The following is a 22,729-nucleotide window of genomic DNA, read 5'->3' on the forward strand; positions in this document are numbered from 1 at the left end:
TAGGTTAAATATTATTTAGACCTATTATTCAAATAATATTTAACCCAAATATTATTTTCTCACATGCCTCGCGTTCAAGCCCCCTCATCCCTTTGGTTGCTGTCTTCTGCATTGTTTCCTGCTGTATTATATCCATTTTCCAGTGTCGTGACCAGAACTCTACACGCTCCTCTAGACGTGGACATACTTTAGATTTGTGTCAGACCATCATAATGTTGAGAGTTTTATTTTCAGTCCCTTCCGAAATGATACCTGCTGTGGAATTTGTCCTGCCTCACATCATTCTAAGATCTCCACTGAGCTATCCATTCTGACCACAAACCTTCCTGATTTTTATTGATTTATTAAATGTGTAGGCTACTCAATCTCAAGACTTTCAGTGGCTCACAAGACATGGTTAGTTACAGACAGCTTAGACCCCCCCCCCAATAATTGGTTAGGGAATTTTTTTCCCCAATGAACATCACTTTACACTTAATCTTTTACCTCACTTGGATGGCCGTTCATCCAGTTTAAAAAGAGATCCTTCTGGCGTTCTTTTAGTTTTCACATCATGAACAGTTCTGCATCATGTGCAAACTTGGCCAGTTCACTATGTAACCCTAAGTTAAGATCATTTCTGAAAAAATTAAAAAGCACTGGTCCCAGGACAGATCTTTGAGGGATTCCCATTCTTACTTCTCTCCACTAGGAAAATTGTGTTTATTTCTACACTTTGCTTTCTGTTTTTTAAAAAGTTAGCAGTCCATCAAAAGACAGGTGCTCTTATCCCCTGACAGCTCAGTTAGGCAAGATCTTTTAATGAGAAACTTTGTGAAAGGCCTTTTGAAAATCCAAGTATACAGTGTCAACAGGATCACCTCCATCTCATCGATAGGGCTTGTGTAAGTATTTTGTGTGAGAGAGAGAAAGAGAGCTTCAACGGCAAGGATTTCCACTGAAAATAAATTTATAGCTCATTGGTACTATATTCTCTCTGTGTGGTTCATTCTCCATTAACTAAAGTGAGATCAGCAAGTGTATAGATCTATTAACATTTATTCTTAACTACCTCCCTCTGATTGCAATAAGATTCACCTATTATGTAAGGTATTATAGTTTTATAGTCTCACAGTTAAGTTATATGTAATGGGTTTCCTCCTTCTGCCATATATATGAACCCAAACAGATAGATGCTGCAGCACATTGTGGATCACAAGCTGAGCATGAGCCAGTCATGCGATGAAGCTGCAAACAAGCAAATGCAAGCCAAGGCTGAATTAACAGTAGTAGAGTGTCAGGAAATCATCATTCCTGTCTGTTCTGTGTTGATCAGACTGCACCTGGGTAGTTGTGCCAATTCTAGGTTCTGCATTTTAGGAAATGTATTGACAAACTGGAACATGTGTAAAGAAGAGTAATCAAATGATAAACAGCCTAGAAGGAAAACTTACAAGAAATCGTTGGGGAACGGAAAACTACAGGGAGATGTTATAACCAGCTTCAAGTATCTGAAGGGTTTTCATTGTAGAAGACAGCAGAATTATGCAGAGATGTTGCAGAAGACAAGACAAGCAACAATGGGTTTAAATTGTAAGGAAATAGATTTGGGTTGGACATCAGAAAAAATCCCTAATGGTGAGAGCCAATTAAAATGGAAAAAGATTACTTTGGGAGGTGATGGATTCTCTTTCACTAGAGTTCTTAAACAGAGTCTGGATGGCCATCTTTTAGGGATGCTAGAGTAATGGATTCCTGTATTAAACAGGACTAGATGATCTCTAAGACTTTTTACAACCCTTACATTCTATGATTCTAACATGCTAATCTGTCATTATGACTCAGTCCAAGTAATTCACTGGGTTTGCACAAAATATTGAACCAAAAACTAACTACACTGTCTGGCTTTGCATAACATGCTAAGAAGCAAACTACTAGCCAGGCACATTTCAGCTTAGCATTTTGAATGAACAGTTATAATGTATTGTCGAAGGCTTTCACGGCCGGCATTCGATGGCTGGTGTAGGTCTTCCGGGCTGTGTGGCCGTGTTCTGGAAGTTTTATTTCCTCACGTTTCGCCAGCACCTGTGACCGGCATCTTCAGAGTGCAGGAGCACAGACAGGAGCAGTTCTCTCTGTGCCCAGGGTGATGTGACCCTTTTGTGGGTATTTATAGAGATCTGCGGGGGGGAGGGGAAGAGAGAGAACTGCTCCTGTCTGTGCTCCTGCACTCTGAAGATGCCGGTCACAGGTGCTGGCAAAACGTGAGGAAACAAAACTTCCAGAACACGGCCACACAGCCCGGAAGACCCACACCAGCCATCGAACAGTTATAATCTTGTATGGGCCTCTGTATATCTCCAACAGATGTAGCACAGGAGGTGCTCACAGGAGGAAAAAAAACTTTTTTCAGAAGTGGCACCCTGCTTTTGAGATGTTTTTCTAAGAAAAGTTTGCCTATGTCGTCATATTTCCAGTACAAAATGAGGATCTTTTTTCTTGATTCTGATAAACTCTTTTGTGGTATTTTATTGATATCAGAAGCAATTATTGAGAAGCATGTGATATTTTTATAAATGGAAATGAGCTCCCCTTCCATTGTTTTCCTTCTGATCAGTGAACAACTACAGAGGATATTGATGCTAACAGGCCAGATCTCTGTTCTGGAGGCTCAAGCCCCTTCCCCAGAACATAACTTTCATTTCTTTTAAGTAGGAATGGGATAGTTGCAGCCAGCATCCCTATTCTCCTCTGAATAACTCTTCCTCTAATAACCAGTTAGAATAGTTCAACAGGCAGCCAACTCTTTGGACGAGATGTGAGGATGGAGGCAGCCTCGTCAATTAAAACGAATACCTGCGTAGCGGATAAGGCCCAAGAGCACCAGCAGTTAAAACGACGACGCTGCTTTCAGGGACTGACGTCCAACGTGCCTAGCATGGCACTTGGAGGGCTCTGGCATTTGTCCAGAGAGCTAGCTGAGCCTCAAGCCTTGCGCGCAACCTGGCCGTCGCCGTCGCCACCGCAGGATCGGCATGCGCGGGACGGCTATTCGCAAGCCAGCTCCCCACCAGCCGAGCGACGGAGACGCGCTCGGAAGAGGTGGAGACTGCAAGCCAAACCCAGGGGCGGCTCTACTTCGTCGCTTTCCTCCGACGCCCAATTCAGTTTGAGAGCCCGCCTTTAACGGCCGCGGCAGCTCTCGCCTTTGCCTTTCGCAGAAGGGGAAGAGGCAGGGGGAGAGAAGCCGCCTCTGCGATCTTGTTGCGGGAGAGTGGACGGGAGAAGGCGGCGAGAAAGAAGCCACCAGCCGCCTGGAGCCAGAGGGCGTGGTGGGGCAGCCGTGGAGCCGTCCTACATTTGGAGCGGTCTCCGGTGAACGTTAGTGTTTTGTCGGCTGAAGCCTTTATGATAGAGGCCTCTTGGCGTCTCTAGTAAAGCTTGGTTCATTTTGCTGATTGGAAGTTAGACGAGGACAGCAATTTTAGAAGATTATGATAGAAAATAAGCAGACTGGCAAATCGAACCGTAAGAATAATCAACATGGTCTAAGCTCAGTTACATGCCGTATTTCTGCTATCTGATGAAGCGTCCCGGGCAACCTGGTATCTCCCGTCCGCTTTCATTAGAGGAACTGCCCTTGCCTGCCACGGGAGTGTTACCCGCTCCAGTTTGCATCGTTATCCTACGCGTAATGTATTAGGCACTAATTAAGGGGAGGTATATCCAGTATTTTCACCAGATGTAGATGTAGCTCCTTGTAGTTCCTTTGTTCAAACGGTGTTCATTTGACAATGTCATCAATGATTGGTGGTAATACGAGCTCCATTTGACAGTGGTGCTGGGATTACCATCCTAAAAATGCATTTGAGTTTCAAGTCTCAAAATATTTGGGATATGTGTGATACTATGGAAGAGAATGTCTAAGAGTGTTCTTAATTCTAATCATCCAGTTGAGACTGATTGATTATGTGCCATCAAGTTGTTTTTTACTCCTAGTGACTACATAAGAGTTTCTCCATGATGACCTATCCCTAACCTGGTGTCTCCGGTCATCCAGTAGGAAAGGACTGTACAGTAAATGGTTTTCTTGCATGATTCAGGTTTTGCCACCAACTTGGGAAGTTTTTTTATCTCTTGCAGGGACAATCCTGCTTGATCATTTAATTTAGTAGCCACTGGTAGCCACAGGAGGCTGTTCAATATGCTCTTAGAAAGACGCAAGCAACAGTTTTGTTTCTTTTCATAAAGAAAAATGAGCAGTCCTAGTTTAGTTTTACGAATTTTAAGTATAATAGCAGCAAATCTGGGGCCCTTTCCCATTTTCCTTTAACCACAATGCAAGCATGCCCTGCCAATATGCTCTGTCCCCACAATATGCCTTTATCTCATCTGTTGTCATGAATGAGTGAGACAGCCTTGAGTCACCCCCTTGCTGTCTGGGTATTAAATGTTTCCCCCTCATGATACTATCCAAGAGCACCCTGAAGGGGTATTAAATTAGGCTTTGTTACTTATTAGGGCTATGCAGTGCTTTGGATTGGATCTCCCAAAGGTGCTTCACTGTGCAAACGTGGCACCTGCTTGGAACACCTTGAAGCAGTTCTTTCTATTCCCAGGAATGTGCAGTCACCACAGAAGATTCTCACATGTTCCAAAGGACATTTTGAAGATTGAATGCAAAATGCTGCGTAGCTATATCACCCATTAATATGGAGTGAAGTCAGAGGACTTGTTGTTGTTTAGTCGTTAAGTCGTGTCCGACTCTTCGTGACCCCATGAACCATATTGCGCCAGGCCTTCCTGTCCTTCACTGCCTCCCTGAGTTTGCTCAGTTTCATGCTCATTGCTTCAGTGATGCTATCTAAGAAGTCAGAGGACTGCTGTGACTCAAAACAGAGGTGGGATGGAGATGGACAATGGGAACAACAACTTTCATGCCAATTCAGTTTTCTGCCAACCCAGGGATGGCTTCAACTCAGTAGTGGGAAGGGCCCTATGTTAAGCAAACCTCACTTAAAAGTCTGGGAAGGATCGATTTGTCTCTGAAGGATTTATGCCCAAGGCGTCTTTTGGCAAATTAGTTAGATTTTTATATATTTGAGACATTTGAGAAATAAAACAAGTATATAGCGTAGCTTTGATCAGTTTTCCTCATGCTATTGTGCTATAGCTGTTTAATTTTTTGCCCCCTCCATGTTATCTTCCATTTTCAGATTGCAGAAAAGATTGGTATACTATCCACCAGTCAACTAAAGCCAAGAGTTCAAAATTATGATGACAGAGGTATATCTTTGTTGAACTGTACCTAAATAATAGCATACATTAAGCACACATAGAATTGGATTACTTTCAGCAAAAGTACAGTAGTTCAAAATGTGATATTTAATATTTTACATAGTTCAAATTTTGTATGACTAAATCATGTTTTATTATAATTTTGCTTTATTGTATATTATTTACATTAGTAATATAATATAATATAATATAATATAATATAATATAATATAATATAATATAATATAATATAATATAAATATATTACTAAGAGCAATAGGACCTTGTAAATAGAGGACCTACAATCCAGCAGGTAGTGTTAGGTTCAAAGCATGTCAGTATTCAGGGGTGATGACAGCTTGAGATCAATGACATCTGGAGAGTAACTTGCCATTTGTGTATTAAGCCATCCCAGAATCTTGACTAATCTAAAAGAATCTTAACAATGGATTATCATACCTCATTATAAGCTTTGGAGCTGTTATGTCTAATGTGCTTATGCATAACACTGTTCATGTATTATTTTAAATGTAAGACTGCAGTTTCCTGGAAGTAAAACTCCATAGGACTTCACTGCTGCGTAGGATGGGAAGAACTGTCACATAAATGTGTTTGAACATAGTAATGTGAATCCTAGATTTTCATAGAGCTCATTCTGTTCATTGACCCTGTTCATAGACTGATACAGTAGAGAATCATATGGAAGGGGAAGGAGGCAGTATTCATTAACTTCCTCTCTAACATCTTCCTTAGTGTTTCAGAGTCCCCCAGTCCTTTGGAACAAGGAGCAAAAAGAGCCGTGAGGAAAGGGATAGTTATTAAATTTGTAAGCCCTCCTTCAGTTTATGGAAGTGACTTAGTGGATCTCCACTGAGATGAAATTCCTACCAATGGTTCATTGGTTAGGATTCAAGCCTTAGTGATAAGCAATTTTATGGGCATCTAAAGGTACAGAGCATCTAAAGGTACAGACTGCCCAAAGGTGACAATAGAGGCTGTGTACCAGTGAAATTGAATACCTAAAATATCCACTAGAACTGGGATGATATAGGTAGACATTTTAAAAAAAATAAACTTAAAGATTTTGCATTATAGATTTTTAAATACTATTTACAGTAGATTGAAGATGTAGGAAACAGTCATTGGAGAGAATTATGGAAACTATCTAGTGATTCTGGCTTCCCTTTTTCTATCTCTCACTTTCCTTTTAGTTCCTTTTGTTTTTCTTCTGTGTATCTGTCATTTTGAATGGATCTGAGGGTAGCTAAATACATAACTACCTCATTGATAGAGCTAAAGTCTTCTTTGAGTGGAGGTACTTTAATGAAAGTTCAAAACTAGAAGGAGAGTGTTAGAAAAATGGAACTTGTGGAACAAATTGGGAAACTGTCATGATAAATGATGTTATTGGTTGATAAGTCTATATTAAAATCAATAAAATAGAAATTATATAAAATTGATTTATGAATTTTCAACTTTTATGTCATGTGTAAAACTGAGCAAGTAGTGAGTCTCTTTTTTCACTGTTAGGATGAAAAAGCAAAGCATTTAAAACTTGTGAAGGATTGTGGCATATAGCTATCTTTTTTGCCCCTGGTATGTTTGCTGCTGTGTCTATTTTCAGAATTTTACCATGAAGAAATAGTGATATTAGGTGAGGAATTTAGGAGGAATTTCAGAGGAGTGCAGTAGAGAACAACCCGGCCGTACTTTGTAATTATAATATGAGAAAACTCAGGTTCTTTTCTATTTCTTTCCACTGTAGCAAGAGCAAGAATGGGAAAATTTGAACAAGTTATTAAGGCAACATGGCTTAAGACCTGTGTGCCTTGATATACCTGGAAGTGGTGAAAATTTGTCAGGTAATCATACTCTTTTCTTTTTAAAATAGACTAAACTCATTATCAGTAGAATCTTGCATTTCTGTAACTACTTGAAGATTTAGATACTTAAGTGCTCATAAAATTATAACATATTATTTATTACTGATATTTCTATGCTTATCCACTCCAAATGGCTCCAAGCAACATGTGATACAAGGGAAACATTGGTGAAGAAATTTAGGACAGAAAAGGTTAATTTTCACCAGTTAAGGACAGGTTCAAATGGTCCTATCCCATAGGATGCAATGTGATCCCTTAGAATATAGGATTGTGTAGGGCACTCCTCAGTATGAAATGGCTGGGATATAATTACATGAAAACAAAATATATTTATAGTTTAAAACACTTAGAAGTACTAAGTTATGAATACTTGAATTATGCTTGCAGTTTTCCTTCAAGCAAAGAGTGTTGATAACACAGTACATTGTCAAGGTCTCAAGAACACAAACTTCTTTCCCCCTAATTAAGCATTCCCCATCAGGGCCAAATAGCACACCTTCCAGGTCTTCTAAAATTGAATGGCTTCCCCTTTTGCCAATACAAGTACCATCGCTTAGACTAGAGTTTCTCAACCTAAATAACTCCCAGAATTCTCCAGCCAGCATAACCATCACTGAAAATGTTGGGAGTTGGAGTCTGGAAGTTGCTGAGGTTGGGAAGCACTAATTTAGATGAGTATGATGCAGTCCATAACTCAGGTTGTGATTGGGCTCCTAGGCCTTAATCTCCTACCTTGTTGTATTCATTGAATGACATTAATATTCATGAACCAGGTATTAATTCATGAACCAAGTATTCATATAATATTGTGAACTAGGTTTTGTATGCCACCCAGTTGTACGCCACCAGAGTCACTTGTTGTAAGATGGGTGGCTATATAAATTTAATAAATAAAATAAATTAATAGTGATAGATGATTTTTTTTTTCAATCTGCGCTCAGTCGTTACCGACTCTGCAGTGACTGCTTGGACGAGTCCTTGCAGTTTTCAAGGCAATTGTTTCGGAAGTGGTTTGCCAGAGCCTCCTTCCTAGAGCAGAGCCCAGCTGGCGAGCGCAGGAGGCGGAGTTTCCGTTGCTTTGCGCCCTTTTCGGGCGAGCGCGGTTTCGTGCTTACCGGCAACTGCTCCTGACTCCTTTTGCAAGGCGCCGCCAGCATTTTTCCTCCCACCGGAGTGAGAGTACCCATTTATCTACTCACGTGAGTTTTCGAACTGTTGGGTTGACAGGAACTGGGGAGGAAACAGGAGCTCACCCTGTTAACGCGAAGGCTGGACTCGAACCGCTGAAGCGTCGACCATTTCTGGCTGGCAACTTTCAGCGTCATTAAGCCGCTGCACCACCATGTCCCCCCATTACATGCCATCAAATTGTTGTCAGCTCTAGTGACCATATAGATAGATTTTCTCCATGATGATTTGTCCCTAACCTGTTCCTTCAGCTCTTATTAATACTGTTCTATATTCAGCCCGTGAGGAAGTGTCTAGCGTTGGTTACAGATGGTGTCCGCTTATAATTCCTTATTGGTTAGATATTATTACTATGATGAACCAGGCAGTTAAGGGTTAAAGATGTTAATGTTTTATTAAATCATTTCCCTAAATCTGGAATCTTTCAATCTATAAAGAACTTTTATCTTACTTAGATCTTTCAGTCTGTAAAGAACTTGAGTTTGGACAGTTGCAAAAAAAAAATGGCTATGTAATGATAGAAGAATACTTGTGGCCCAGACTCCAAAAGTTGCCTTAATGAAATTTGTCAGTTCTCAGTCTTTGAATTTAAGGAAAGGCAAGCTCAGACTAAACAATTCTGTATGGTCTGTGTTTAAGTCATTGTTTAAAAATTGAATCATAGTATTGATATTGATGAAAGTTGTACTAATTTCTTAGGTCTTGGTTTATTAGTGAACCATGTGAATATAAGAATGTTAGGGTATTGTCAGCCTTTGGAGGTAGGCCAAGTCTGGAATCAGACACTGCAAGAACTGTTGGAACCCTACTTTATTGTTGTAGGTATAACAACAGAATCTTGAAAGCCTGCTAGAGTTTCCTCTCTCTTATACCATACAGAATTAAGACAGGATTATTTTTTGTCTTTTCCTTAAGCTTACTTCTTTCCAGGACTAAGATTCCATTTACAGTCTCTATTATCTTCATGTTTTACATTCCTTTGCTATCTCTGCCTCCCTCTACAGGTATGAGGCCTCCTATACTTCTACTGATGCCAGAGTCTTGAGTAAAGATGCTGCTACTAAGTGACTCTGTGTACTCATATTATGCCATGAAGGATGTAGAAATTGATATAAATGAAGTATAGTGTTTCCTAAAGAATGTACTTTAGTAGCATGCTTCCATCTAGCTCAGGGATATAGAAAGTGTCATAAAAGGCACCTGCTTTGTTATTACTAATTGGAATTGTTTTCCTGTGGCCACCTTTTACATGGTACACCTTTATCATTCTAGTTGATTTGTGAGATGCTTCCAAATAACGTATTTAAAAGGCATTTATTGTCACTTTTTTAAAAAATAAAAGATACAGAGAGAATTGTTATGGACAAACAGTCTTCCCAGGCAGTGCAGCATGCGCTGAAAACATTAATGGAAGAGACTGAGCGTCAACGAAAAATTATTCGTGGTTTGATAGAAGACAATCACCAGCTTAGGTAAGACATTTTTTCAGAATTCCATTGGGTCTCTAGAGCAGGGTTTCTCAACCTTGGCAACTTTAAGATGTGTGGACTTCAACCCCCAGAATTCCCCATCCCTGTCAAACAGAGACCCAGCTATAGAGGTACAACTTCAGATGAAACCAACTCCATAACCACAGTGCTTTTTTGACTCACTGCAAGTTAGACACTCCAGTTTTCCTGCCTGTTTGTTCTCTCAAGGGAAGCCCAGATGTATGCCAAGTAAAGAAAGAAAGAAATAGGATGGTTGGAAGTCTGAATTCTGCTTCCCAGCCTTGGATAGCTCTTTTAAAAAAATTAATCTTCAGTTAGTTAAAAATAAGAATCAGGAGAGGCATGGAGATGGGCAGAGGAAAAGTTCTGGGGACATTAGGACCAACCCCAGGATTAGGTGGTAGAATTCATATAACAGTTTCTACATAAGGGTGTGTGGGACAGAATTGTATTGTCTCATTTCCCACTTTTCAGTTAGCCTTGTCCCGTGGCCACTCTGCTTAGCTTAAAGGTTTCTTGGCTTTTCCATTCTGCTGCGGCCTCTTGGAAACTCCCTGCACGCTCTCCTCATCCTTGCAAAGTTTGCCATTTAATAGAGATTCTGTGAAAAGCTAACATTGGGTTAGAAGTCCCTGCTTTCAGAGTAGATTCATTTCCTTGAGTTCTTACCAGGCAAGGAATGTCAATGCAGCTTCTTTGCAGCAGGATGAGTTTCCTGTATTGCAGTAAGTCTAGGTTGACACTTTCTTCTGTATTCTGCATTTCAGGAGACATTGCTTAGACTATCTAGGTTTAATGTATTGCCCAGAATGCAGGGATTATACTATGAACCAAGCTCTAATGCGGTTTCTTTAGCTTTGGCTTATTGCAGGGGTGATCCACCTATGAATCTCTGATTTTGCTAAACTGTACTGGCTGGAATAGAATTGAACAACACGTGTGGGCCACAGATTGTCTACCCCACCCTATAAATAATTCCCCCCTTTTTGTTTGCAATCCATGCTTCATAACTTTACACATGAACCAAGTTGTTATGGCTTGTTCAACAACCGTTATTAAAACAAACATGATTTAGCACAATGTGTGAGCTTATCCACAGTCTTTTAGGTGGACATTGTTATGTTACTTTGAATTTGAACTGCTTAGCGGATAGCCTATCATTTTCATTGAAAGTTCTGTGTTTTTGTTTTTAAATTAGAGATGAATTACGCTTGGAGCGAAGTCGGGCTTCCCGACAGGAACAACGAGCTAATGATTTGGACATTATTGTGGAAAATGTCAAACATAAAATACGTCAGCTAGAAGATGAGTCCATAGCTAACGCTTCTCAGCAACATAACCAAGTCAGAGATCTTCAAAAAGATCAAGAAATTTCACAGGTACTTCAGTTCTAACTATTTGAAGTTCGAAATTCTGGGAAGGTTTGTTCATTAGCTGAGAGGCTTTTTAAGAACTATAGCAGCCTCAAAACTCATTCTAAATTGCATTATGTCATAGCAGCTTGTTGATATACAGTGGTACCTCTAGTTACGAACGCCCCTACTTACGAATTTTTTGAGATATGACCAGCTCCGGCCCCAAAAATTTACCTCGACTTGCAAACTCGCCTCGACATACGAACTGGATCTGCCTGTTCCACGTGGTCCGCGGCCATTTTTCCGCCCCTGCCCGTGGTCCGCGGCCATTTTCCACCCATTCCACGTGGTCCACGGCCATTTTTCCGCCCCTGCCACGTGGTCCGCAGCCATTTTCCACCCGTTCCATGTGGTCCGCGGCCATTTTCTGCCCCTGACGCGTGGTCTGCCGGAACGGATTAACGGTAATTACATTGAACCTTATGGGAAAATTTGCCTCGTGTTGCGACCAATTCGAGTTGCAACCAGAGTCACGGAACGGATTAAATTCGTAACTCGAGGTTCCACTGTACTTTCAGTGAATGTGCAAGAAAAAGAAATGAATAGAGTTATCTCTGTCTAGAATGCAGAGGATTTCCTTAAAATTGATAGTATGGTAAGACAGAACTTTTTTTAAAAATTTTGTCTTCTGCAGTTCTCTAATTTTTGCACACAGGCAGTGTACCGCCACCAAGCCAAACAGTTGCAAGAGCAGGAAGACACTGTTGCCCGTTTACAAAAGGAGCTTTCTAAGCTGGGTCTGGAAGAGCAGCAGCGTATTGCCACCCAGAACAAAATGTTCCGCCAGTTTTGTAAGCAAGCTCCCAGAACTCACTTGGATCAGCAGTAAGAAATTCGGCATGGTTTTTTTACGAATCTTTTTTTTAATATTCAGGAGAGGGTGATTTTGTATAGGTCTTAACATTTCCAAATTAATTTTTCATTATAGTATTAAATGTGATTTTACATAGGAATTCATGTTAGATAATTCTTCTCTGTATTGTACATTGTGCTTTCTTTTCCTTTTTTAAAAATATCCATGCTTAAGCTTTGATGTACAAATAAAAAGGATAATTAAAAACCAAAAAATACAAAAAAGCCCCTCACAACCCCAGTAGAAATATACACAAAGGAAAAAGTCACTTAGCTCAATTTATCATTTAACCTTGACCTCACAGAGAAATATTGATCAGTCTTGTCAGTATACTGATAGAAAACTAGTTTATAGATGAAAAGTGAACATATATCATGAAGCCGAGATTGAATCCTGGGCTTGCATTGTCTTCCTAACATCAAAGAGTAATCTTTTTTGCTGCACTGCATTTGCATTATAATGATAACAACCAAACATTTGGTATATAGTTTTAGTAAATTCATATCCTTAAACTATATCAATCTTTTTAATATCACATTGACAAATTTATGGATATTAAATCACCACTGAATGATAGTGGGAGATACTTATATCATAGTAATCTCCCCTCACCCATTTTACCCTTTCAGCATAATAAGGCTCACACCCAACTCTTTTTAAACATTTTCTCAGTTGTCCAATACTGTAAACTTGAAATATAATCCTTTGTTGGATTAGTCTCATTCTAAAATCATACCAAACACATATACATATATTTTTTAAAACACCTAGCCATTGATTTGTTAATATGGGGTATTCCAACTCTTTAATTCCAGAATTCTTGCAAATAATTAATTTCTATCTTAACAATACTGTTCGTTTATAAAAAAAATATTGTAGACCTCACATCATCCATACCTACATCAAAAATAATTCATAAGTTTTAGATGTTGCACCTGGGTCTAATTACACCTTTAGATATTGCACCTGGGTCTAATTACAAATTTGCAATGTGATTGCTATCCTATTAAATTGCTCAGCCTTTCTTTAGGGACATACAAAGCTTTCATCCGTATGGCTTGGCTTTATTTATGTTATTTACATAATACATCATTGATGCTTTGGTGGAAAAGTTGTATTCTATAGAATTCCAAAATTTGAATAGGATTGCTAATAAATAAAATGGCCCAGAATCATAATATGAGATATGATGGGTGAAACAATCTTGGAAATACCATTTTAGATTTCATATTTTTAAAAACCTGTGTCTACTTTCTCCTCCAGATGTTTTGGCCCCTAGTGCCCATCAGCCACAAGCTAGCAGTAACAGGGTGAAATTAACAGTTTCTAACTTCAACAGCTCCTCCCTGGAGGAATAACAACATTTGGGAACTGAACACCTAAAAGACGAACTTCTGTCATACAATGTATTTTGCATACTTTAATCAGTGTCAGAATTTTTGAATTGAGTATTATTGCATATATTTCATTTGCTCAATTTAAGTTGTATTATGCTCATTCAATATTATTATTTTCCTGTTTCAATGGATTTGTAAATGTGGATATTTTTTCTGATATATTGTAATATAACATTTTCTGCAAAAACCTATCTTCTTTCTCACCGACGTACATATATTTTACAAACTCTTGTCTTTGTACTTAATGGCTACCTTTCATAGTTGACTTTCTAGCAGAAAAATACAACAGACTACTAAGGAAAGATGCTGCAGTGAGTTAAACTTTGTCTGCAGGTTCACATCCTTTCTTGCAAAAGTTGTTCTTAGGGCAGAGTGCAGTATTATCAACATCTAAATTTTGCTGATTTATAATGGCTAAATTGTCATGCTTAGAGTACTTTTCTTTTTGCAGGATTTGTTGTCTAATTGACTATTATGAATCTCAGATCAGCCAAATGAGAAAAGAACTAAGGTGGGTAAAATGGTTGGTGCAAAAGGACTTATACTATGGCTGCAAGGTATACTGTAGATGCTAAAACAGTTAAGAGAGAGGTGGCAGCAGGGGGATTGCCAAACCTTTTTAGACTGCAACTTGCAGCATTCTCCATCACTAGTCATGCTGCCAAGGACTGATGGAAGTTGGAGTTCAAAACCATTTGGAAGATCACATTACCCATCCCAACTGGAAACATGACTGAGATATTTAGAAAGTTTCATTTAAAATTCGTGGGGTCAAGGAGCTGGCATAAAATCCTTACGCTGCATCCAACATTTTGTGAATAGACTTTGCTGCTTCTTTTGCATGTGTTCAGGCTCTCTGGAGCAAACCTGCAAAGGGGGAGGGGGAGGTAGATGGAACAATATGCATCTTTTCTGCCAACAAATTCATTCTGTAAATATAAAAGTCTGTTTTGTACTTCTAGAAATTTTCAGAAAATGAAACTCACTTTAACCCAATTTCCTGCATAGGAAATACAAGAAAGAGATCAATCATTTACAAGAAGAAGGAAAAGATGAGGAAGAGTTCTTGAAAAATATAGATGCAACTGCTAATTACAGAGCTCTGCTTATGGTAAGGAACTTCTGTATGATCCTAGAGGTAGATCTGGAAGCTGGACAACCATTAGGCATAAAGTTATAATTTTGCCAGTTGATAAGGTATAGTTTGGTTCACTTTAGATTGTGCTGAAGGCAAGTTTGATGGTGGTTGATAGTCTTCAAATGTATCCCGCTAATGTCTGCAAATGAAAAGCCAAGCTTAGGGAACTCGGTACAACCCAACATTCCAATTCCAATATAGCCTCTACCATCATTGTATGTATGTACTATGTACAGTATATGCAAAATCCATTTTTGCATTTACATTTTTCAGCAAGCATTCATTCTTCCAGCTGACCTCATATTGTCCACTATCTTTTCACTAGAATCTTCATATCTAATTTTTCCCTCCATTTTCCCATCTTTTGTAAACATTCTGCCAAATACACAAATTCATCTTCCTGGTCTAATTTACTAATTTAATTTGAAAGATAAAACCAAGCATTACATATTTTATATCTTCAGATATTTTCAAATAGTCAAATACATGGACTTAAATCATTGGAATTTTTATTTTAAAGAGTTTTTAATTTTTTAGAAAAATCTTAGCTATGGATTCCCTGGGTCAATCTTTAAGCAAGTCATTATTCTCAGTATAGCATATTCACTAATCATCTACTTAATTGTGAGGGCAAATGAGAAAATTCTATGTTTGCATGCATATGTATGAGTGTAATATTTGTAATAAATATTTCCAAGTCTTTCCAGACACAAATAATTGAAACAAAAGCTCGAAATGAACAACTTGTGCATGAAAATATTAATCTCAAGAAAGAAATGGAGACTAGGTGAGTGGGCAGAATAATTTAAGCATAGCATGTATGCATTTGATTTAAATCCTGGATCTTAAATTCTGTGTGAAAAGTATAAGCTATAGATAACCACTTAATAAACATTACTGAGAGCAACAGAAGCATGATCTGTGAATATTTGGTGGGGTATTACTGGCCATGTAAAAGTAATGGACATCAATAAATCTACAAGGCAAATCTATTCCTTGTAAAACTGACAGAACCATTTTCTTTCCTAAAGGCCAACTGTGCAAGAACTAAAATTTTACAAACACCAAGTGAAGAAGTTGGAGAAAATATTGAAGAACATCAAGTAACACATTTTTATTAAGCATTAATTATTCACCTGTTTTGAAGATGGACAAAAATAGGGACTGTATAGTGATTATTGATCTGAAACTTGGGGTTAGATACTTTAAAAGGGAGGAAGCCAAAATAGGAGCACGGGCCAAGGGGAAAGAACAAGGAATGTAACCCAAGTGCCAGTGAAATTTTTTATTGTATGAGCCTGATGCATTTCAGAGAAAATTCTTTTCAAGGGCATTGTATAGGCTGGTTGCAGCTTCTGAGATAAGTTGCTAGCACTACAAGGAAGCAAGAGAAGGATATGCTTTCAAGGGTCCTCAGTGTGGGATGCAGGACAAGTGTATGCCCTGATGAAGGGAGATGAAAATACTGTAGTTTATTTGAACCCCATCCTGTGATACCTAGGGACATTTATAGGTAACACAGCTTAGTGACAGAAAATAGGAGAATCATGTGGTGCCTTAACAACCTCTCATGGCAGTAATATATTGTCTGTCATAATTTGTGCTGCTACTTTTTTTTAGTAATGAAAGCTATGGTTTGTGTAAAACATTAAAAAATCATAAGAAAAAATAATTTGAATGCAGCCTCTGTTTCACATTTATGTGGATGCTGGCTGTAGAATTTATTTTAGATTTCATGATTTATAATCCATGTTTTTGTCCATGAGGCATGGATTATAGAGCAGTTTATTTAGTACTTCTCCCCCTCCTCTCTCGGATTGTTTGCTAGATCACTTGAGAGCAGTGAAGAAGAAAACATGAAAGAAAACAGAGAACTTAAAAAAAGTTTGGGAGGAAGCCAGCTGCAGGAAGTTTGCAGAAGATATTTACAGGTAGGTAGATTTCAGTTGAAGAAATTATACATAAAACATACTGTCAAGGGAAGAAAAAGTTTCCCACAATATGAATGAGCTTTATTGCTTGTTATTGTTTTATTGTTTTAAACTTCTTGGGCTTTATTGGTTTATTGTTCGTGACATTCCTCTTCTCCCCTTTCATGGCTTTGAGCGTTGTGATTTGTTATCAGAAGCAAGACACTTCCAATTTAACCTAACCTACTTATCACAGAACCATAGTTTGTTTTGAAATCAGGGCTTCAGCTTCCGATTTGTGCCCTAACTTGAGTTTTGACAAACCATAATTCCTTGAATTTATATGGCATCTTATTTAAAAGAGGAAGAGAAAGAAAAAGCGATGAGCTTCCTGCCATGGCTTCCCAGTTAAGTATGTAACTGAGCCAGCAAATATGCCTTTATTAAAAGCTTGTTTTCATTTAACTCCCTTTTCCTCTAAAAGCCCCATCTGGCACCAATAAAAGTGAAACTTTTCTTGAATCATACACCATGCTTTTTGACGGTATTGAGATTGATCCTACTGGGTTACCAGCTGGCAGCATGTATTTTCAGATGGCAGAATCATTCTGTTCTGATAACTGCTAAAACTATAGCTTCTGCATTGTAATGCCATACTTCTTACAGAGTAATCTAGTTGATACTGCTGTTCAGAAGTGGTAAATGTAACATTTGCAGTATGGAATACCTATTTTCTTATCATTTACCTCGTGGGGAGAACAGAACTACTGTATATCAGCTCTAGTCAGGCCAACATGAAATTATGTTTGCAGCTTTTTACACTGTGTCCCATGACTTCCAGACTTTCTTCCACTTTAAACCATTTTTATTATTTGTGTGAACTAGAATTTCCTCCATAGTTAAAATTACCTGCAAAAGAAGCTTGCAAACTGAATCGTAATGTAATGTTACCTCCCAGCCAGCCAAACTGATTTTGCTAAGTGAAATCACACAAGGAAGGATTGGAGCATGTTTGTTCATGCAGTACTAAATCATGATTTGCTGTTGTGCCTGTACTGACTCACTCTGGTGGCCAAAACAGTGTACTTAAGAAGTATAATATAGTTAGAAAGGCAAATCTCACTGAATAATACCATGCTTCTTTAGTTAAATAATATATTCTGTGTTAAAAATGTAGTTTCCTTGCTAAGAATTGACACAAAGGAAAGTAATGAAAGATAATACATTTGGGATTTAGTGGGTAGGAAGGAGCCTGATTATCAAGTACTTCACAGTAGAAACTCCATCATAGTCCTTGTTGGATCAAAATCCAACTGAAGTGTAGCTCTTTTAGATCTTATTATTTCAATGAAAGGGTTGAATGTTTGCCTAACTATCCATTTAAACTGGGAATTTTAACTAGGGCTGGACTGTGCTCAGTGTTATTCAGATGCAGGAACTGTATAATAGGAAGTGCCAATTTTTGGAGATGTACCGTCTTCATAAAATGTTCCAGCCAAGTGGCTGGCTAGAAGGTTTTATGAAGATAAAGAATGATTCCTTTTTCGAATATTTTAACTCTGAAGGTATTATCCAGCATTGATTCTATTATCAGAAGCCCAAGAAGAGCTCCCCTAATAACACTCATGCAGAAAAAGCGGCTTGGTAAAAGCTGTACTCAGGAGAATGAGGAGGAAAGCGGATTTGAGCATCTCCCTGCTGTAATTGAAATCTGGGCTGACCAGCTAATGGCTCTGAAGGTACTGGTGATCTTTGCTGTCTTCAGCCTTGGGACCCACCCCTGTCCCTGCTGCTGCCCCTTGTGTGCATGTGTTTTCCAAATATCTTTGTACTCATTTTCAGGAGTGTAATTTCAATGTACAAGTGGCTTAAAATAATAAGTATATCTTGCAGCAGAGAATTCTTTACACTTTATCAGTAGTATCCTAAGAAGTCTTTCTCTTCCCTTTGAAATATGTTGTTTTTAAACAAGGAGAAGAATATGGGAACCTGATAATGAACTTCTCACAGTATCCTGTTTAAATTCTTATATTGAACACCCAAAAGAATAATATGTCAACATCTTTGTTTTGTTCTTTCAAGAACTTGCATCAGTCCTTGAAAAAGCTAGTTCTGCAGTTAGTTCCTTGGCATACCAAAGTTATGCAGGATACCAATGAATGCATTAGAGTTGAGGACCTTCAGCTCATAGTAGAGAGAATCTCTGAAGAAGTAAACAATGAAGAAAAGGTAATCTTGTTCAAAAGTTCTGATTATTCAGATGTTTTAGTTTAATGTGTTTCTTTACATATGTGGAAATAGTATTTTGGTTCAGTGTGCATAAAGTATGACAAAACCATTTTGGTCCTCAGTGTACACATGCATTTGTATGTATGTAATGTGGGCTTATAATGATCTCAAGCCTTGATCTGTCAGTCTATTTAGAAAATGACACACTCGTTGTTTTCTAGTTATACCTGGGAGAATCCTAGACTTTAGACAGAAGACATCCCCAGGGTTCTATTATGTTTAATCAGGGTGGAATTCATCAATCCACCCATTTGCTTTTATTCATATCCTACAGAAAAGTCATATTCCGTCACAACAAACCTTGTACGCAGTTGTCTGTCATTTTCAAAAACTGTTTGACGTGAAGACGCTGAATGGCATTTACCCTCGAATGAATGAAGTTTATACAAAACTTGGCGAAATGATCAATGCTATGAGGAACCTCTGTGACCTCTTAGAACTAGGTATGAATCTGTTGCCTCTTCCTCTAACCTGCTCAGAGGCAGCCCAGGATAATGTGGGGATGAGCTCAGCTGTGTTCTTTGAGAGGGGTCTGTATATTGAAAGGACTATGATAACTTCACCATAATTTTTGCAGGAAGAGAATGGTTGACATAATTTTATCCCAGTGAAATGCTTTTCCTGCAACTTAAACTTAATTCCAAATTTATGCTGAGGTAAAAAAACACAGTCAGAGGATGGAATAATAAAATGCAAAACACAGCACAAAATCGCATTGAATGATACATATCTTGTTTGGTTTCATTTAATATTCATAGTTTGGTCTCATACAAGCTCAGCAAAAGCATGTTGCAAAAGACCATTAAACACAGCCCCCAGTTTGCCATCAACTTTTTGGGATTTACTGATTTTAAAAGCTCATGTAAGGCAGTGGCTCTGCAGCTCCTGGGACCGCATCACCTGGCCACAGGAGAGACTGGAAGTACACTTTGGAGGAGATCTGATATCAGATCTCTTTCTGACCCTACAGAAAAGCCCATAATCTTTTGTCAAGAATTCTGGCATGTAGGAGGATAAATGGGAAGCAGATTAAAGTCATACTATCGTTGGCTAAAATAAAGCAACTGATCTCCACAGTCCTAAATTCTCTTTCTCATATCCTAGAACTGTTCCAAGTACTGTTTTTTTCATTGCTTACAACAGAAGATTTTTTTCCGGCAAACAAATGGCAGGAAGGAACCTTCCTCCATCCCATCCTGTTGACATGAACCCAGTCAGTTTTGTGAAATGTCAGGGGCCTCTAAAATAATAGGGTTGCTCTGTTCATGTTTGTCTTATCCTTGCACTATCAGTGCCACAATCATTTTAGTAGGTGGTTGGTTTCACCTTCCCCTTAAAAACTCTTGCATGCTGTCTCGGCCCACATTTTCTTACGTTGCTTAGTGTGGGTGGGTGAGTTGGCAGCCACTTTGAGCAGCTTGCTGTTAATTTGGTCCCATTTAACTGTTGTGAAACGTTGTACAGAAACTGATGCAAAGTTTCTTCACAGATAGCTCAGCACCACCCAGTGTCCTGGTGAACACTGTTGGAAAGCTATGCAGCTTGTTTAATGAGAATGTGGCCTGGCAGGTAGAACAACTCCTAGGCACGCAAGACATTGAAAGGTATGTAAATCTTCATAGTTAACTAATAGTAGCTTTTCAAGGATGCATTCTAAATGCATAACGGAGAGAGAATGGTGTGGCATCCTGTCAAATATTTGAAGAACACTATCATGCCCCCCTCAGTCTTTTTTTTTCAAGGCAAAATTTAGACAGCCTTTTCAGTCTTTATTGGGCTTAACTTCTAGAGACCTGGTCCTCTTTGCCTTTCTGGGAAGCTGTTCCAGTTTCTCACAATGCTTCTTAAAACTGGGGTGTCCAAAAGTGGGTATAGTACTTTAGGTGAGGCCTGATCATAGAAGAAGAGAATGGAATACTTAATTCTTGTGATTTGGATATTACAGGTAGTCCTCACTTAACTAAGGTAATTGGGACCGGCAGCTCAGTCGCTAATGACGCGGTCGTAAAGCGCAACGTCACTTGACCACATGGTCCCAGCATTCCACATGGTCGCAGCATCCTGTGGTCACCTGATCGCCATTTCTGACTTCCTGCTGGGTTCCCCACTGACTTTGCTTGTTGGAAGCCAGCAGTGAAGGTTGCAAATGGTGATCACATGACCGTGGGACACTGTGACCATCGTAATTGCCAGCCAGTTGCCAAGCACCTGAATCTCAATCATGTGACCACAGGGACGCTACAACGGCTGCAACTACAAGGAGCGGTTGTAAGTCCCCTCATTCAATGCTGTTATAACTTCGAACAGTCACTGAACGAGTACTGAACGAGGGCTACCTGTATATTTCTGCTGATGGAGTTTAAAACTGCATTTGTCTTTTTTGCAGCCACATTACACTGTTGTCTCATACTCAGTTTACAGTCAACTATAATTAGTTGTCCAACATGATAAGATCAGGGTCTAGTGGGCATGTTGTTTAAATGACAAAATCAGGGAATGAACGTTTGTCAAATTGATATTTTTCAGCATTATCTACAAGTTAGAAGAATATGATGACTTTTTCCCAGCATTTCATGCTCTTATTAACAACTTGCTTTGTATTCTAGGTAAGCACTTTCTGCAAATTCTTGTTTCCATGATAAAATTAATGACAATGGATAGAAGTCAGGGCTCTCAGAACATTATTCCAGAATAATTTTGCTTCCCCCAGAATTTAAGGGCAACGTTTAGCTGTCTTTTTAAAAATATACCTCAAAGACATTTGTAATCATGTGGGATGATCCATTGTCCTTCTAAGGCAATGTTGCATGTGCCCCCCCCAAAAGTATTGGGAACAGCGCTCGAAGACTACCCAAGTTATTGCTGAATTGTAATTGTAATACATGTCTAGAAAGTAATCAATTATAATTAATTATAAATATAAATGTAAGTTAGTTTTTCCCTGTTTGCATCCTTCTCTGTTTGGAGTATACACCTAGGTGCTGCATACTCTTGCTGTCAGAACCAAGTAGAGAGGGATCTTAGGGTCACTGAGCAAAATTCATGTTAATTACGTAAGGATGGGATATATGGTGTTTCTGTATTGGCCAATTATTTTATTGGGGATTGCCAACCATTCAGAGCAATTCACTCATGTTGTTGCATCTTTTGAGAGGCTTGGTGCACCTGCTTTGAGGGCTTTATAAGATCTGCCCAGGGCCCAAAAATACTTCCTGTTGGATTGCCACTGAGGGTTGCTTGGCTTCACTGCCATTCTCATTGGCGGAGATGACCTTGGAAAACCCCCTTTTTGAAGTAGCCATGTTCAGCCTTCACATGGACATGCTTTAATGATTTTGTAGCAGTGTTGCAAGCAAAGGGCCCCTCTTTTGTGTGCACAGCTCTATGTCAGAAGCTGATGAATGTAATATAAGTAATACTTTTAATGTGTATTCAGGTCTGGTCATTTTGAGTGTTTTGTTCTATACTGTCTAGCCTGGAATTTTCCATTCTCAGACTAATTATAGCCTGCTTAGTTTATAGCCTACTTCTGATACTTTACAATATAAGGTATAAATAGGGCCATACCTCTTAAAACTCCACTGGATATCTAGAAATAGGTGATTGTTGAATTGAAAAGGCAAAGTAACATGTGAAAAATTGCTTTTGTTTCAGAAGTCAGAAGTCTCACAGATATATTACCTGCTGTGCAGAAGCTGAAATGGAAGGTCCAATAATATGAACTAAATATAAATCTTTAATATGTTTTCTACCTCTTATGTATTTTTGAATATTTTTATTAAAAATGTCTGAATGGACTCTTGATGATTTGTTATTTGCTTCTAACAGTATAGGAACCAAGTTTTCAAAGCTGATTAATAAGGATGGAATATTGGTAGTTAATAAGTTATAAGCAGCTACTATACCATAA

At 38.7% G+C, this 22,729-nt stretch overlaps 1 protein-coding gene across 5 annotated transcripts; it reads left to right on the top strand.

Annotated features, from left to right (window-relative positions):
• The first annotated feature begins 3,135 nt into the window (after nt 1-3,135).
• On the top strand, nt 3,136-22,616 carry CEP70 (centrosomal protein 70). Of its 5 annotated transcripts, none has more exons than XM_088146476.1 (17): nt 3,136-3,507; nt 5,196-5,265; nt 7,022-7,118; nt 9,670-9,799; nt 11,016-11,196; nt 11,888-12,057; nt 13,934-13,993; nt 14,491-14,593; nt 15,319-15,407; nt 15,652-15,723; nt 16,449-16,551; nt 18,096-18,269; nt 18,613-18,759; nt 19,094-19,262; nt 20,309-20,423; nt 21,346-21,425; nt 22,474-22,616. In XM_088146476.1, the coding sequence occupies exons 2-17, from the start codon at nt 5,254-5,256 to the stop codon at nt 22,533-22,535; spliced, it is 1,764 nt and encodes a 587-aa protein (XP_088002602.1). In that variant the 5' UTR covers nt 3,136-3,507; nt 5,196-5,253; the 3' UTR covers nt 22,536-22,616. The 5 variants fall into 5 exon arrangements, with proteins under 5 accessions (XP_088002602.1, XP_025030416.1, XP_088002603.1 ...); XM_025174648.2 differs by having other exon boundaries at nt 3,136-3,360; XM_088146477.1 differs by having other exon boundaries at nt 3,136-3,354.
• The last annotated feature ends 113 nt before the right edge of the window (nt 22,617-22,729 follow it).

Source organism: Python bivittatus, unplaced genomic scaffold (assembly GCF_059951505.1).
Source record: "Python bivittatus isolate LINGU-HERP-01145 unplaced genomic scaffold, Pbiv_v1 ctg000480_np1212, whole genome shotgun sequence".
Taxonomy (NCBI): Eukaryota; Metazoa; Chordata; class Lepidosauria; order Squamata; family Pythonidae; genus Python; species Python bivittatus.

Bases quoted from the DNA above. Each gene is read 5' to 3' on its own strand.
- CEP70 (XM_088146476.1), top strand. The intron at 12,058-13,933 runs GTAAGAAATTCG...TTCTTTTTGCAG, and splicing joins AGAACTCACTTGGATCAGCA to GATTTGTTGTCTAATTGACT. The intron at 18,760-19,093 runs GTAATCTTGTTC...CATATCCTACAG, and splicing joins AAGTAAACAATGAAGAAAAG to AAAAGTCATATTCCGTCACA.